This window comes from Hippocampus bargibanti, linkage group LG22, assembly GCF_051943395.1.
Source record: "Hippocampus bargibanti isolate YZ-2025 linkage group LG22, ASM5194339v1, whole genome shotgun sequence".
Taxonomy (NCBI): Eukaryota; Metazoa; Chordata; class Actinopteri; order Syngnathiformes; family Syngnathidae; genus Hippocampus; species Hippocampus bargibanti.
Window position 1 is genome coordinate 6,502,864 of NC_142755.1, and position 14,454 is coordinate 6,517,317.

General features: G+C 43.9%; 2 protein-coding genes across 6 annotated transcripts in view; both read right to left on the bottom strand.

The window, feature by feature from the left end:
• Positions 1-4,515, bottom strand: part of kmt2e (lysine (K)-specific methyltransferase 2E) — a 33,992-nt gene extending 29,477 nt beyond the window's left edge. The window contains exons 1-2 of one of the 5 annotated variants that reach the window (XM_088988762.1): positions 4,066-4,512; positions 1,429-1,472 (exon numbers count right to left, since the gene is read on the bottom strand). The gene's annotated coding sequence lies outside the window, so the exon portion shown is untranslated. Of the gene's footprint in view, positions 1-1,428; positions 1,473-4,065 lie in introns of all 5 variants that reach the window. The other 4 variants (XM_088988764.1, XM_088988761.1, XM_088988765.1 and 1 more) reach the window with 4 other exon arrangements.
• A 1,746-nt stretch (positions 4,516-6,261) lies between these two features.
• cyb5r3 (cytochrome b5 reductase 3) lies at positions 6,262-9,519 on the bottom strand. Its single transcript, XM_088988767.1, has 9 exons — positions 9,360-9,519; positions 8,994-9,119; positions 8,848-8,920; positions 8,663-8,769; positions 8,462-8,591; positions 7,237-7,320; positions 7,040-7,125; positions 6,871-6,970; positions 6,262-6,797 (listed from the first exon to the last, which is right to left on the bottom strand). The coding sequence occupies exons 1-9, from the start codon at positions 9,378-9,380 to the stop codon at positions 6,625-6,627; spliced, it is 900 nt and encodes a 299-aa protein (XP_088844893.1). The 5' UTR covers positions 9,381-9,519; the 3' UTR covers positions 6,262-6,624.
• Between the last annotated feature and the right edge of the window lie 4,935 nt (positions 9,520-14,454).

Consider the following 14,454-nt stretch of genomic DNA (forward strand, 5'->3'; position numbering starts at 1 on the left):
ACACTAAACAGCAAACAGATGTGCCTTGACACCGTCCTGGTAGGCGATTGAAGTGACTCAGCTAGCTAGTGAGCGGAATCAAACGCACACAAAATGTGACACGGATGGAATGTTTCCACCGTAGCCACAATGACAACACATCCTGCCAGCTTTGTTGTAAATATGGCTGCAAGTGTAAACCAATCATGGGCGGGGATACAAACAAGTCATTGCCATTCCAGGTGTTTACCCTTTAGTAACTAAAATAGATTGAAAGTTAGCTAGCTAATAGATAGCTAATATACTAATAATACATTTGATGTCTAAGCGCCTTTCAAAACTCTCAAGGTCACTTTATAGTTACAGGATAAGTTTTTCTGTGGGTGAGCAGCGGCAGCCACACGCGCCAGCGTTCACTCAACCCGGAAGTAACTCAAATAGATAGAAAGCTAGCTAGCTAATAGATAGCTAAGATTGTTGACATTGATGGTGCCCAATGACTTTTTTTTTAAACGGGCTACTAATGTTGTAGATGGAGGTGCTTGCTCCCTGGTGCCCAGTCACTATCTTTGGCTCAACTAGCTAGCTAATACATAGATAGCCAGCTAATAGATAGCAAATGAGTATAACTACACCTTTTTTCGAGGTGAGCAGCGGCAGATAGAAAGCTAGCTAGCTAATAGATATGTCTGTGGCCATATCGGGCCACAGCTACCAGCAAAACTTTTAGTTAGCTGACGAAGCGTCTTGGATGAGAAGCGAAACGTCCGACACCTTCAAAGAAGTACAGATGACGGCTGAAGAAACCCTTTTATCGATATCTAATAGATAACTAATACATAGCCAATAGATTAGAATAATAAAAATAATAATCATCATCATCATCATAATAATAATAAATTGCATTTATAAGCGCCTTTCAAAACTCTCAAAGACACTTTACAGTGACAGGGTCACAGGATAATCAATAGATAGCGAATAGATAGCTAATAGATAGCTAATAGATAGCTACACCTTTACTCTGGGTGAGCAGAGGCAGCCAAAACCACCAGCGTTCACTCAACCCAGAAGTAAGTCAAATAGAGTGAAAGCCAGCTAATTTACAACAATTATTTCATTACAAACTGCCGTTTTAGGTGGTTCAATCACCTGACATGTTAGGTCATTGAACCACGTAAAACGCCAATGTCTGTAATAAATAAATAAATTAGATAAGTACACAGTATGAACTTAACACCATTAGAAAGCTAGCTAGCTAATAGATAGCTAATAGATAGCTCGTAGATGGCCAGTAGATGGCCAGTAGATGGCCAGTAGATGGTCAGTAGATGGCCAGTAGATGGCTAGTAGATGGCCAGTAGCTGGCTAGTAGCTGGCGAGTACATGGTTGATAGATGGCTAATATATAGCTAATAGATAGCTAATGGAGAGCTAGATAGCTTATCATGCCACTGAGGAGGCTGCCAGGCCTATTGCGGCGGTCCGACCACCTCCTGTAAAAAAAAAGAGTGATCTGTTACAGGGTGGCCATTGGCTGAAAAAACAGGTCACCTGAGAATCTAGCCTCCTCCACCCATCTGGGAGGTCACGTGAGCCGTGTAAGGCCGAACATTTGTCTTGTGTGGGTCTCTCGGGGTGCGGGTACCACATGAGTGAGATCACTCGTGAGTATTTGGGTGGGGAGTGAGGGTAGTGTTGTACACATATGCACGCACGGGCCCTACATGGTGAGAACTGGTGGGCGACAACGCTTCACCTAATAAACAGACGTGCATTTTGTTATGTTGAAAAAAGACAAATGCACCCCGAGCGCACACAGATAGGCCTCTGTTTGACTGTGACAAATTTGCGATAAACCTCCCGAGAGAAGCCTCGCTTGTGTGCTTTCTCTCCCAGTCGTAGAGAGGAATAATAATGGATTTGATCCTCTGATGGACGCCTTTGTCGCAAGGGGAACAGTCGTCTCCAAAGCAACCAAAGGTCTGCAAGCCAAAAAGGCGACACAAGATGAGACATATTGACACAAAATCTGAATGATAACTAACTAAAATAACTCATTAAGCTTAATTATGATTCAGTGGGTTTGTTTTGAACGTAGCGTGTATTATATTTAATGTAGAGAGAAGGTCGGGTGTCATCAAAGATGACAGCAACACACGTCTTCCCTTTCATAGCGACTTTTATTGTATTATTATTATTATTATTTGGGGGGTGGGGGGCTTTTTCGAACAAATTTATTTGCTTTGTTGGTCACGACGAAATGTATATGCGCGTGTAGTTGCTTCACGGCGAGTGTGTCGGCGCTGCAGTGAAGGCTGCCGGTAGGGGTGTGGAGGCGACAACGTAGCTATTATGTTCCCACCACAGGCTGGCGGCGGACGCCATTTTCCTGCCGCTTTTTTTTCGTCGTCGCAAAGTCGGCGGCGGCTCGCCAGCCGCCGGGAACACTACCCTGCCCACCACCCTCGGCCGTTTCATCTCCCCGTATAGACGAGCCGAAGTATCTATCCCGACCAACGAGCGTTTTGTCTCTGCGAGCCCGTGTGTCGAAGAGCTCGTCGAAAGCGAAGCTAGCGTGCGAACTGGCTAGCAATTATGTGGCCCACTTTATGGATGGATCTAAACGGCAATCGGAGCACGGCGACGAGGCGAATGCGCCCCACTTGACCAACGGGGGTGGGCGGAAGACTGAGACACATTGATAACCGCAGGGTAAATCCACTTTGTGTCGTCAGTGAAGGTCAAAAAGGCGGCGAGCGGAATAATACGTAATGGGGGCTAGCTGGGCGAAGCTAGCAGCGACAATGAAAAGTGGGCTAATGTTTTGTATGCACATAAACAGGAAGAAGCGCTCACGCCTACGTTGGGCGACTAACACTCCCGTGTAATTACAAGATAAATACCTAATCGATGACTTTGAAAACGTTCGGCGACTCTTTTTCTCTCAATAATTTATTTATTTTTTAATTAGACTGTATGACATGGCATGGGGCGTCCCCTCCCCCATGATTGCAGAATCCAAACCCAATACAGTTAAATTTTTACATCAAATCACGTGCTATTCACAACCCAAAACACGACAAAAAAAACAACAACACGCTTTTATTCGTAAATACTCGTAAATTCACGAACCCTCGTCTTTTAAAAAGCCACACACGAGAGTGAGGTCACTGCGCAATGCGAGGCAGGCATTTCAACAATTCAAGCAGCAGTTTGCATACAACTTGGGAATTGCATTCACATATTTGTACACGTTTCTTTACATTAATAATCACGTTGATTGTTACTGAGGCGCTTGAATCCGGACGGAGATTAGCTGCTGTGAGCCAGCACGATTGTAAAGTTAGTAACTTAAAACACATTACTACGTCGACTGTGCACTATAGCCCCGATCAGTTTGCTAAAAGGCGTAGTTAGGTACATTGTCGATCGGAGGTCGACATGTAAATAACGTGCAAAGGTTTGGGTGCGCATTTTGGCCCGCAACAACACAGTGCCGAACCACGGTCATATGTCAGGCAAACCTCCACCACGAAAAAAGTACGTACTCACTCAGTGCATTGAGTTCCACCTTAACGTAAATTCTACTTAATTGGCCGTTTTAACAATGTCTTGACATTTTTTTCCATGTTACGCCCCGAAATCGTGATATTCGATCAGTCTGGATATTTGCTGACTTCTTTCCCATTAAGCCATGACTGCGATATTCACATTCTAACAACAACACTAGACTGCTTTTTATGACGTTTAATGTACGGCTACCGAAACGTTGCCACACCGTATCTGTCAAGCTAATTTGGGCTAATAGCATGTTAGCTAGTAGGAAACAGGCGCTATTTTGACGTTGACAAGAGGACGCGTTACTTAATTACTTGGGTATTACTCTTTAAATGCTTCGTCAATTCGCATTAAAGGCAACAGTTGAGAACATATCCACAAACAAGCCTGGGATAGCATCCAAGCTATACACCAATACAACGTTAGCCAGCATTGGCGTGATGTGCCAGCTAAAGTAAAGCCAACAATAGCCTCCTAGAGTCGGATTTGTGCTAACCTGACAGGAACAACAAACTGCGGTGTACTCACCGTGTTGTATCCACGTTGGAAAGGGTCCAGGCAACAAATTAGGCAGCGGGGCAAGACCCTCGCCGCTGTCCACTCACCTCCGAAACCAAAACAATACTTGTGTCCACACACTGCGGATCCCTAGCCCCCCAAAAAAGCTCTAAAACGTTTAGATTCTCGCCTCGTCCCCGAGATAGTCCTCTCGTGTCCAAAATTGCGCGTTGCCTTTGCTGCCGCACAAGGAGTGGGAGGCTCGGTTCGTCGCAGGAATTGAGAGGGGGGCGTTAAAAACAAACTATTCGCTGGGCAAAGAGCGACTTTTAGAAATTAGATCCCCCCTCAAAAGCTGTGTCTTTTCCCTTTGCAAAAATGGCGGCCCTGCCAGGACTGTGTAGGCTCCGCCTCCCTCGGACTCCCCCCTTCCGCCCCTCCCCCAGTCAATGAGAGCGACGCCCCGCCTCCACCCGATGCGGGGTGACACGGTCCATTTCACAGGGGCCGCCGTGCCTGAATGCGTGCGCGCGCCCGTTTTACCTCCATTGGGCTACTGTTTAATTTTTTTGCCATTTTTTCCATACTATTTGGCAACTTATTAAATGTGCACGTGGTTTGTCTTACTTCTATCTCGTGCTAATCATAGAAACCATTATTCCATGACAACGACCTGGTGGTCCAGAAGTTAATTGGCTTTTTGACTTCACAGTGCAGAGGTCAAAAAGGAAACATACATGTACAATAATAGATGGAGACAAAAGCAGGGGTGGCCAACCTGATGGCTGCAAATTTAAATGACCCCCCACTTTTAATTAGTGATTGACAATATGTTGAGCAACAGGGATGAAGAGCAACAGAAGCAAAGCAGCACGAGAGCTCAGTTTATATAACCCTTTACACAAGAGCGGTTTTTAGATGGGGTGGGGGTAAATACGTACATGTTATGATTTTGGAGATGGAAACAACTAATGAGAACGAGCCTCATAGAAAATGGATGGCTATAAGACATCATGGGATACATTCAATAATAGAAATATATTTTAACTTATACAGTACAGAAAAAAAACGTCCTAAAAGGATGACTGTGTAGTTATTGAATTGATACACGTGCATAATCCGGCGTTTGTGGTGCATCAGATGGGCTATGGTGTATACAATATCTATATTACGTTGCGTCAAAACTCTGGAGAATTCCCTTTGACATCACAACGATGGCGAGGATGTCCTCATCGTTTCCGTGCTGCACACTACCCTCCCCCAACGCGAAAGCTTTTCGCGCATGCGCACTCGTCTCACCGCATCGGCTGCTTTTCAGAGGCAGCAAAGCACAGCCCTTTTCTTTAATTCGTCTGATTATTATTTTAGATTTTTTTTTTGGGGGGGGGTATTCCTTCGCTTCAACGCCGGTGCTAAGTTGGCATAGGAGCATCTAAAAAAAGTCGATTGCGTCAAGGCGGATGTGCTCGGGGTAGGACACGGCGAGAAAATGCAGGATAAAATGTCGCGTGTTTTGTCCCCCCCCTGACGATTTAATGATGATCGGGTCATATTAACACCCATTCAACATATATACAAGTTCAAAATCTCCTTTTTTGTAGGGTTCGTGTGTGTGAAGGAGTATGATTGCAATGACATCATGCGCTTAGTATTTTGTGGGCGGGCTCTGAGCTGTGAGGGGAGAGGGGCGCAGCCGGTGAGCCATTAGCTGTATATGTCGCAGTACATCAACAACTAACTCTTCTTTTTTGTTTGTTTGTTTGTTTTTTGAAACCGTTCGACGCCAAAACGTCTGATTCGCCTGTAGCGGGAGTTTGATTAGCAGTAGCGGGGTTCGAAAGTGGATATTTCCCTTGTTTTTAACGCTCGACTTCCGCCGTCGACGACAAACAAGATGGCGCCCACGTCTTGTCAGAGCTCGTGCTGGAATGGGCGGAATTGTGCGCATGCGCACTGGCGACCTGCTGGCTCGTTTCCGGTTTCCTTGGAAAAGTATCGTTTGTGAACATCTTAAGCTGTCAAATGCCCAGTTTACCTTGAACACTAAGGTTTATTAATATATAAAATATAAAAACGACTGTAGTTATGTTTACTGGTTACAAATGAATCTAAACGGCATACACGCATCACGCCCATAGGATGTAATAAGCACTTGCCACACGACGCCATCTTGTGGACAAAACGCATACAAGTCTATACAAGAAGAAGAGACGCCAACAGCAAAAGTTCTGGATGAAGACTTATTTTATCAATGTAATTCATTTTTTACATTTTTTTTTTTTTGCAATAAACAATTAGACAAAAATTGCGTCATCGTGCCTGATCATTCTGGGGCCTCCATTTTAAAGTGCTTATATGCATAATAATCAACACAGCGGTTGTATTATCGATTTTGAATAGAAATTCGAAGTGGCAGTAAAGTGGAAAAGAATGACGCTGCGTCCACGCAAGTAGTGCTACACATCACATCAGTCTGCATAATCAAAAAAAATATATAAGGCACTGTCTTGGGGGGGGGGGGGGTAGCGCTCAAGCTGCGTAACATGATATAAATACCAACATGTAATCCATACGGGGTCAATGGGTCATCTAAAAGGTGAACCTGCGCTCGGCATGGTGACCCACCTTATCCAGGTTGGGGTTGCAGGCAAACTGAATCATGGGCGGGGGTCCGCACATCAGCACCAGGGTGTCGGCGGAGGGCGGCGGAAGGTGGTCTCGCACCATTGCCTCGCTGATGAAGCCCTCGCTGAACTCCCAGTCTTCACATACACAAGTTTAGATTAGCGTACGGAAAACATCACGTGATGGCTACGTGTGCCGAGATCAACGCACCGGCGGGCGCTCTGTCAACGGTGAACCACAGTTTGAAGCGTTCAGGGTTGTTGACTTGAATTTCCTCTAACTCGGGTCTCAGGAGGATGTCATTCTCTGTCTGTGGGAACATCAGATGCGATAAAGATGAGGGGTAAAGGTGAGGATGGGGTGCGGGGGTCCCACCGACCTGGTTGGCGAAGAGCAGGTGGCACACGGTGTGGTCCTGAGGGTCTTTCATGATGGCGGTGATGAGCTGCAGCATGGGCGTGATCCCTGCCGTCGTGTTCACGAGAGAAGCGTGACAAATGGGAATCGTTATAAAGCCCAGACATGAACATTTTAGAGGCTTAAAAGGATTACTTGGGGTCAAAGGTGAAACTTTACCTGTCCCGCCTGCAATCATGCCAACGTGCTTGGCCGTCTTAGTCTCGGCTGGAGACTTTTTGTCTGCTTGAATGGCAAAAACACCTGCAAAGGGAAATATGACATTATTCCAAATTGTGTTTTTCTTCATCATGGTCGTCCTGCTGAATTGGTGAAAAAAATGTTTTCATATGTCATTAACTCATTCACTGCATTCACGCATTTATTCGGGAATTGAAAATATGACGTAGAGCGCCATTCCCGAATGTGTTCGGGTTTTGTTTTTTTTTCATGCTTGGGTGACGATAAAGCACTGGCCATGGCCTCTGGCAATGTCTTTCCCTTCCGTAAGGGGGTAGCATTTCCCTTTATTTCCATGTTAGTGCTTTGTTCCAGCTTCAGCTATTGTTAAAGCGCTAGCTATCTAGCTAGCTATAAGCCATCTATCTATCTAGCTTGCTATCCATTACTTATATAGCTAGCTACCTAGCTATTTGAGTCAGGAAACATAATAGCTATCTAGCTAGCTAATAGATAGCTAGCTAGATAGATAGCTAATATGTTTCTTGACTCAAATAGCTGATAGCTAGACAGCTAATAGCTAGCTAGCTAGATAATGTTTCCTGACTCAAATCGCTATCTATTAGCTAGCTAGCTAATATGTTTCCTGATTCGAATAGCTAGGTAGCTAGCGATACAGCTAATAGATAGCAACTATAACTCAAAAAGGTAGAAAGCTAGCTAGCTAGCTGTCTAGCTATCTATTAGCTAGCTAGCTTTCTATCTTTTTGAGTTATTACGGGTTGAGTCAACGCTGGTGCGTGTGGCTGCCGCTGCTCACCCTCAGAAAAACATATCCTGCGATTGAAAAATGAAATGAAATGTATTATTATTATTATTATTATTATTATTATTATGCTTATTATCATTATATACATGCAATATGCATGTATTGCGTTGTATTTTGAACAGCCTCCCTCATTTCAAGATCATATAACACCATATAATTTAGGAATTAACATTTTTTTTCTGATGAAATAAGAGAGTCTAAGGGTTCTTATGCCGTGTTGAATGTTTATGGAGTCCGAAACCGGAACATTCTGTAGGTCCTGGAATTCAAGTGACAATGACAAAAACCCTGGCACTGGAGTGGACACATTTTTGCACATTGTCTGGGAGTGAATGAGTTAAAAACAATGTATCTACATGAAGTTAATTAAATATTTTATCACACACGGTGTGTCACCTTTGCCCTTGTAAATAAGAAGCCCACTAGGCCCTCTGAAGTCAATGGTGTCATCGATGCGCAGGCTCTCCAAGTACTGACTCATTTTGCCTCCTTCTGGGAATTTGGGATGGACGTTTTTGAAGTAAACCTACACGGGGAAGGACAACACCTTTGAAAAGTCAGAAAACAACACAAAGTCGATATAATCAATATTGTCACCTTGATAACCAGGTCCACGTAACCTTTATCGTCATCGCTGGACGTGGGCGTGTACGGGCGCACCACCAGCTTGCCGTCGATTTTGGCCGACAAATAAATGTGCTGTCCTGGGGGTAAGATTGTTATATTTGGAGCGGTGGATAGAAGAGAGAATTAGGGAACCCACCCACTCACGATATACTGACCCACAGGGAGACCCAGGACGTGTTCACGGGACGGCAGAGCGAAACGGAACTTCCGTGTATCGTGACTCACAATCTGGATCAAATTAAGGACAAAAATATACGTAAAATGTCTGCAATATATTATCGAGTAGACCATTTGGGCTCACCTCCTTATCAATAAGCCGCAGTGCATATTTGATGATGGGATCCTCCAATGTGATGGCGGGCCTCTTCCGAGGAAAGAGGAGCCTGAAGAGCAGGTTGACCAGGCCGTCAAAGCCTCCTCGGATAAGCTGATACAAATTAGCATTAGCGTTAGCATTAGCGTTGATATCAGACTCTCCGGGCAAATGGGCTCAGCAGGGCGTTGTCCCGGTTTAACGGACTCATTGAGCGGCTCCAAAGCGCTCGCCGGTCAAGTGAGTCACACTTTCCGGAGGCCTGTTAACACTTCTTAACACACTAAATCCTGTTAACACTTCTTACGCCATCAAAATGAACGAACCCGAAGAAACACCGTTAAATGCACTTACCCCGATGATGTAGGACAGCATTTTCTTCTACTCTGTTGGAGGAAACTAATGAAAGATTGTTGCGGGCGAGCAGCTGTGGCGTTCGCTTGCTGTCAAACGCGTACAGGTTGCAACAAACGCGTTGGTCAGGTTAGCATGTGGCTCAAAACATTACTCCGCTTAAGTCTTTCAAAATAAAAGCAACATAGCAGACAACGCCGCTTACATAATGACTAAAGACGCCATTTCGTATGTTTCTAATACTATTTCCATAACGCATTGCATTGAATTACACATTACACTGCAACAAATTGTTCTGATAACGCAGCATAGGTGTTTTCGGGAAACTGTTGCCAATAATAATTTGTACTATTCGCCATGAGCACCGGTTACTTGATAAACGTCAGTTCCGCACGTTCGAACATCACTTCCGCATACCAATGCGTAACGATTCGGTAAACTCTCTCTTCTAGGATTGGAGGTACCACCTCTTGGATAAAAAAATGACATTGTGGGAATACCAAAGGCCTTTTTTGTTCGTAAAATGTCCAAAACATATCGTGTATATTAAACTAAAAGAATATAAATCGACAGTAAAGGAAAACGAGCCATATTACGTCACTTGCGTGCATTTCTGAGCTTGTTTCTGTCCGTATTTATTCATGACATTTTTAAATTAAAACAATTGTTTTGTTTTATATACACACATATAAGAATATATGAATTGTTTGTTAGTAAACAAGTGTCAATTTTATTTAAAAATAATGTACATCTTAATTTTTATCGATGGTCATGTGGTTCACTACGACTACCGTTAGATGGCAGTAGTGACACGAGTTGCCAAGCTTTAATATATCTGCGACATTACCGCAAAGGGGCGGCAGCGAGCTAATAAACGACAGGAAAACGTGTGCTTCTGTATCTCAAGAGGGAAATAAAATATTTTTTTATTGATTGATTGATCATTGTAGATTATGAAGTTATAGAACAACAGAAAACTCCACGGAGTTAACCACAACACGCACACACACGCTCACAGAGAAAAATCAAACCGCAAAAATAAAAAAAGAATGAACAATTTTACAAGATCACAGAGGAGGAAAACTCACAAAATAGTTAAGCAGGCAGTTTTTGAAACAGCAAAGGCAACAAGGATCTTCACGTCCTTTTCACACCGATTTGCTCTGATTGGTGCAGGTCATAGTCAGAGGCGGAGCTTGGTGCGGCGGTGCAGTTGAATGGCTTTTATTTTGTCAAGTTTTTTTGTTTGTTTTCCTGCGCTGCCACCGCGTTCCTGCCCCCTTTTTAGACTTTGCACAAATCCCCCCCCTCCCCTCTTGACAGGTTTTCTTTAAAATTTACTGCTTTTCTTCTTTGGGAGGGGAGGGGCTTGAAAATGACACAAAAGGAGGGTGTAAAACGTTTTTTTTTTTTGTACAAAATAAAAGTGCAAAGTACATCTAGCCAACACCAACACGGTCCGAACTGTACATTCAACATTGTAACCTCCATTAGAAAAGGATGGCGACACAAAAGATTAGATTATCATATTTGTCATCGATATACATTTTTGTATGTAAATATATACACCCCCACACACACGCACACACCGATATGGAGAGCTTGTTTGGTATTTAACTCCCTGAAGTGTGCGCGTGCACACACCCATGCACACGCATTCAGACGCTCACGCGCACACCGGAGGAAAACCAAACCAAACGTGGTTGCCGTTTCCTCGCTTGGAATTTCGCATTTTTTTTCTTTTCTCCAGATGATGGAATGAACGCACGCACGCACGCACGCGGAGTATTGCACAGTGCTCAACAAACTCTCTTGGTGGTAAATCGATGACGTCACGACGGTCAGAAACTAACGCAAAAGTCGACACGTCTACGCGCACGGTATCACAGTGACACACAAAATGGCGGTAATGGGTAGCTTCTCGGCAAACTACGCGACAATGCTGGAAAAAAAGGTCCCCCTTACCCATCTACTACATAAACTATGTAGTCCTAAAACTCAATATTCCATAGGTCCTGGAATTTGAGTGAAAATGACAAAAACCCTGTCACTGGAGTGGACACATTTTAGCACATGTCTGGCAGTGAATGAGTTAAGATTTATCGACTACAAATATGTCAGCAGCAGCGAATTGACCTTTGTCACCACCTGTTGCCATTTAAACAACAGAATAATAGTTGATGTTTATCACATCAATATTCCACGCCGAGTAATTAGAGTATGTGTTCGTCTGACATTTTCGTTTGGTGGTGTGCCGTGAGCGCGCGTTAAGAAATGTTGGAAAGAGAGTTAGCTAGCTGCTAGCTTGATTTAAGACCCTGTCGACTATATGAAAAAAACAGAGGGTACAGAAATAAACTAGCCGCTAGCTTGTTTTAACACCTTGATGACGATACGCAAAAATCCCAGGGTGCAGAAATAAGCTAGCAGCTAGCTTGTTTGAACACCCTGTTGACTATACGCAAAATTCCCAGGGTGCAGAAAAAAAGCTAGCCGCTAGCTCATTTTAACACCCTGATGACTGTACGCCAAAATCCTAAAGTACAGAAATAAGCTAGCAGCGAGCTTGTTTTAACACCCTGTCGACTATGCGCAAAAATCCTAAGGTACAGAAATAAACTAGCTGCTAGCTCGCTTGAACACCCTGTCGACTATACGCAAATATCCCAGTGTGCAGAAATAAGCTAGCTGCTAGCTTGTTCTAACACCCTGTCGACTTTATGCTAAAATTCCAGGGTACAGAAATAAGCTAGCAGCTAGCTTGTTTTACCACCCTGTCGGCTATACGCAAAAATCCTAGTGTACAGAAATAAACTAGCCGCTAGCTCGCTTTAACACCCTGATAACTAAACGCAAAAATCCCAGGGTACAGACATAAGCTAGCCGCTACCTTGTTCGAACACCCTTTTGACTTTACGCAAAAATTCCAGGGTACAGAAATAAGCTAGCAGCTAGCTTGTTTTAACTCCGTGACGACTAGACGCCAAAATCCTAGAGTACAGAAATAAGCTAGCAGCTAGCTTGTTTTAACACCCTGTCGACTATGCGCAAAAATCCTAGTGTACAGAAATAAGCTAGCCGCTAGCTCGCTTGAACACCCTGTCGACTATACGCAAATATCCCAGTGTGCAGAAATAAGCTAGCTGCTAGCTTGTTCTAACACCCTGTCGACTTTATGCTAAAATTCCAGGGTACAGAAATAAGCTAGCAGCTAGCTTGTTTTAACACCCTGTCGACTATGCGCAAAAATCCTAGGGTACAGAAATACACTAGCCGCGAGCTCGCTTGAACACCCTGTCAACTATACGCAAATATCCCAGGGTGCAGAAATAAGCTAGCAGCTAGCTTGTTTTACCACCCTGTCAGCTATACCCAAAAATCCTAGTGTACAGTAATAAACTAGCCGCTAGCTCGCTTTAACACCCTGATAACTAAACGCAAAAATCCCAGGGTACAGAGATAAGATAGCAGCTAGCTTGTTTTAACTCCCTGACGACTATACGCCAAAATCCTAGAGTACAGAAATAAGCTAGCAGCTAGCTTGTTTTAACACCCTGTCGACTATGCGCAAAAATCCTAGGGTACAGAAATAAACTAGCTGCTAGCTCGTTTGAACACCCTGTCGACTGTACGCAAAAATTCCAGGGTACAGAAATAAACTAGCCGCTAGCTCATTTGAACACCCTGTCGACTGTACGCAAAAATCCCAGTGTGCAGAAATAAGCTAGCTGCTAGCTTGTTCTAACACCCTGTCGACTTTATGCTAAAATTCCAGGGTGCAGAAATTAGCTAGCAGCTAGCTTGTTTTAACACCCTGTCGACTATGCGCAAAAATCCTAGGGTACAGAAATACACTAGCCGCTAGCTCGCTTGAACACCCTGTCGACTATACGCAAATATCCCAGTGTGCAGAAATAAGCTAGCAGCTAGCTTGTTTTACCACCCTGTCTGCTATACCCAAAAATCCTAGTGTACAGTAATAAACTAGCCGCTAGCTCACTTTAACACCCTGATAACTAAACGCAAAAATCCCAGGGTACAGACATAAGCTAGCAGCTAGCTTGTTTTAACTCCCTGACGACTATACGCCAAAATCCTAGAGTACAGAAATAAGCTAGCAGCTAGCTTGTTTTAACACCCTGTCGACTATGCGCAAAAATCCTAGGGTACAGAAATAAACTAGCTGCTAGCTCGTTTGAACACCCTGTCGACTGTACGCAAAAATTCCAGGGTACAGAAATAAACTAGCCGCTAGCTCGCGTTAACACCCTGTCGACTGTACGCAAAAATCCCAGTGTGCAGAAATAAGCTAGCTGCTAGCTTGTTCTAACACCCTGTCGACTTTATGCTAAAATTCCAGGGTACAGAAATAAGCTAGCCGCTAGCTCGCTTTAACACCCTGATAACTAAACGCAAAAATCCCAGGGTACAGACATAAGCTAGCCGCTACCTTGTTTGAGCACCCTGTTGACTTTACGCAAAAATTCCAGGGTAAAGACATAAGCTAGCAGCTAGCTTGTTTTAACTCCCTGACGACTATACGCCAAAATCCTAGAGTACAGAAATAAGCTAGCAGCTAGCTTGTTTTAATGGGCTTTAATTGGCAGTCTGCGTAGAGGCAAACAAAGGCTAGGAATCAACAGTGTAACGACGCAAGAGGCGAGGGGAGCAAAAGGGAGCTTAACCACTTGGCGCATGGCAGTGTTTACATACCGGCGACACCTGAGGGCGATTTTTGTCTTCTGCAATCGAAAAAAAAAAAAAAAAACAGACAAGGCAAACAAACAAACAAAAAATACGGGGAGGTAAAGAGATAAGGACACAACGGCGACAACTTGGTGCTTTTTATCACGATGGCTCGACTTCAGCTGGGGGCAAAGAGCAAAAAAAACAAAAACAAAAAAATAAGATATGAGATTCGTCGTACGATTAAGTCGAAGTGAGGACAACTCGGACTGACGAATAAGTATAAAACAATTCTTCAGAAATTATGTGCTTATAGAACCCCCCCCCCCCACCCCCGCCCCCGAATAACCAAAAGCAGTTAAGAGGCCTCTTTTGGACATTTGTTAGCATGTGTATAAAATGCCTATTT

Bases quoted from the DNA above. Each gene is read 5' to 3' on its own strand.
- cyb5r3 (XM_088988767.1), bottom strand. From the start codon at position 9,380: ATGCTGTCCTACATCATCGGG. The intron at 7,321-8,461 runs GTGACACACCGT...TTCCCTTTGCAG, and splicing joins TCTTATTTACAAGGGCAAAG to GTGTTTTTGCCATTCAAGCA. The intron at 7,126-7,236 runs GTAAAGTTTCAC...ACACGACGGCAG, and splicing joins CATGATTGCAGGCGGGACAG to GGATCACGCCCATGCTGCAG.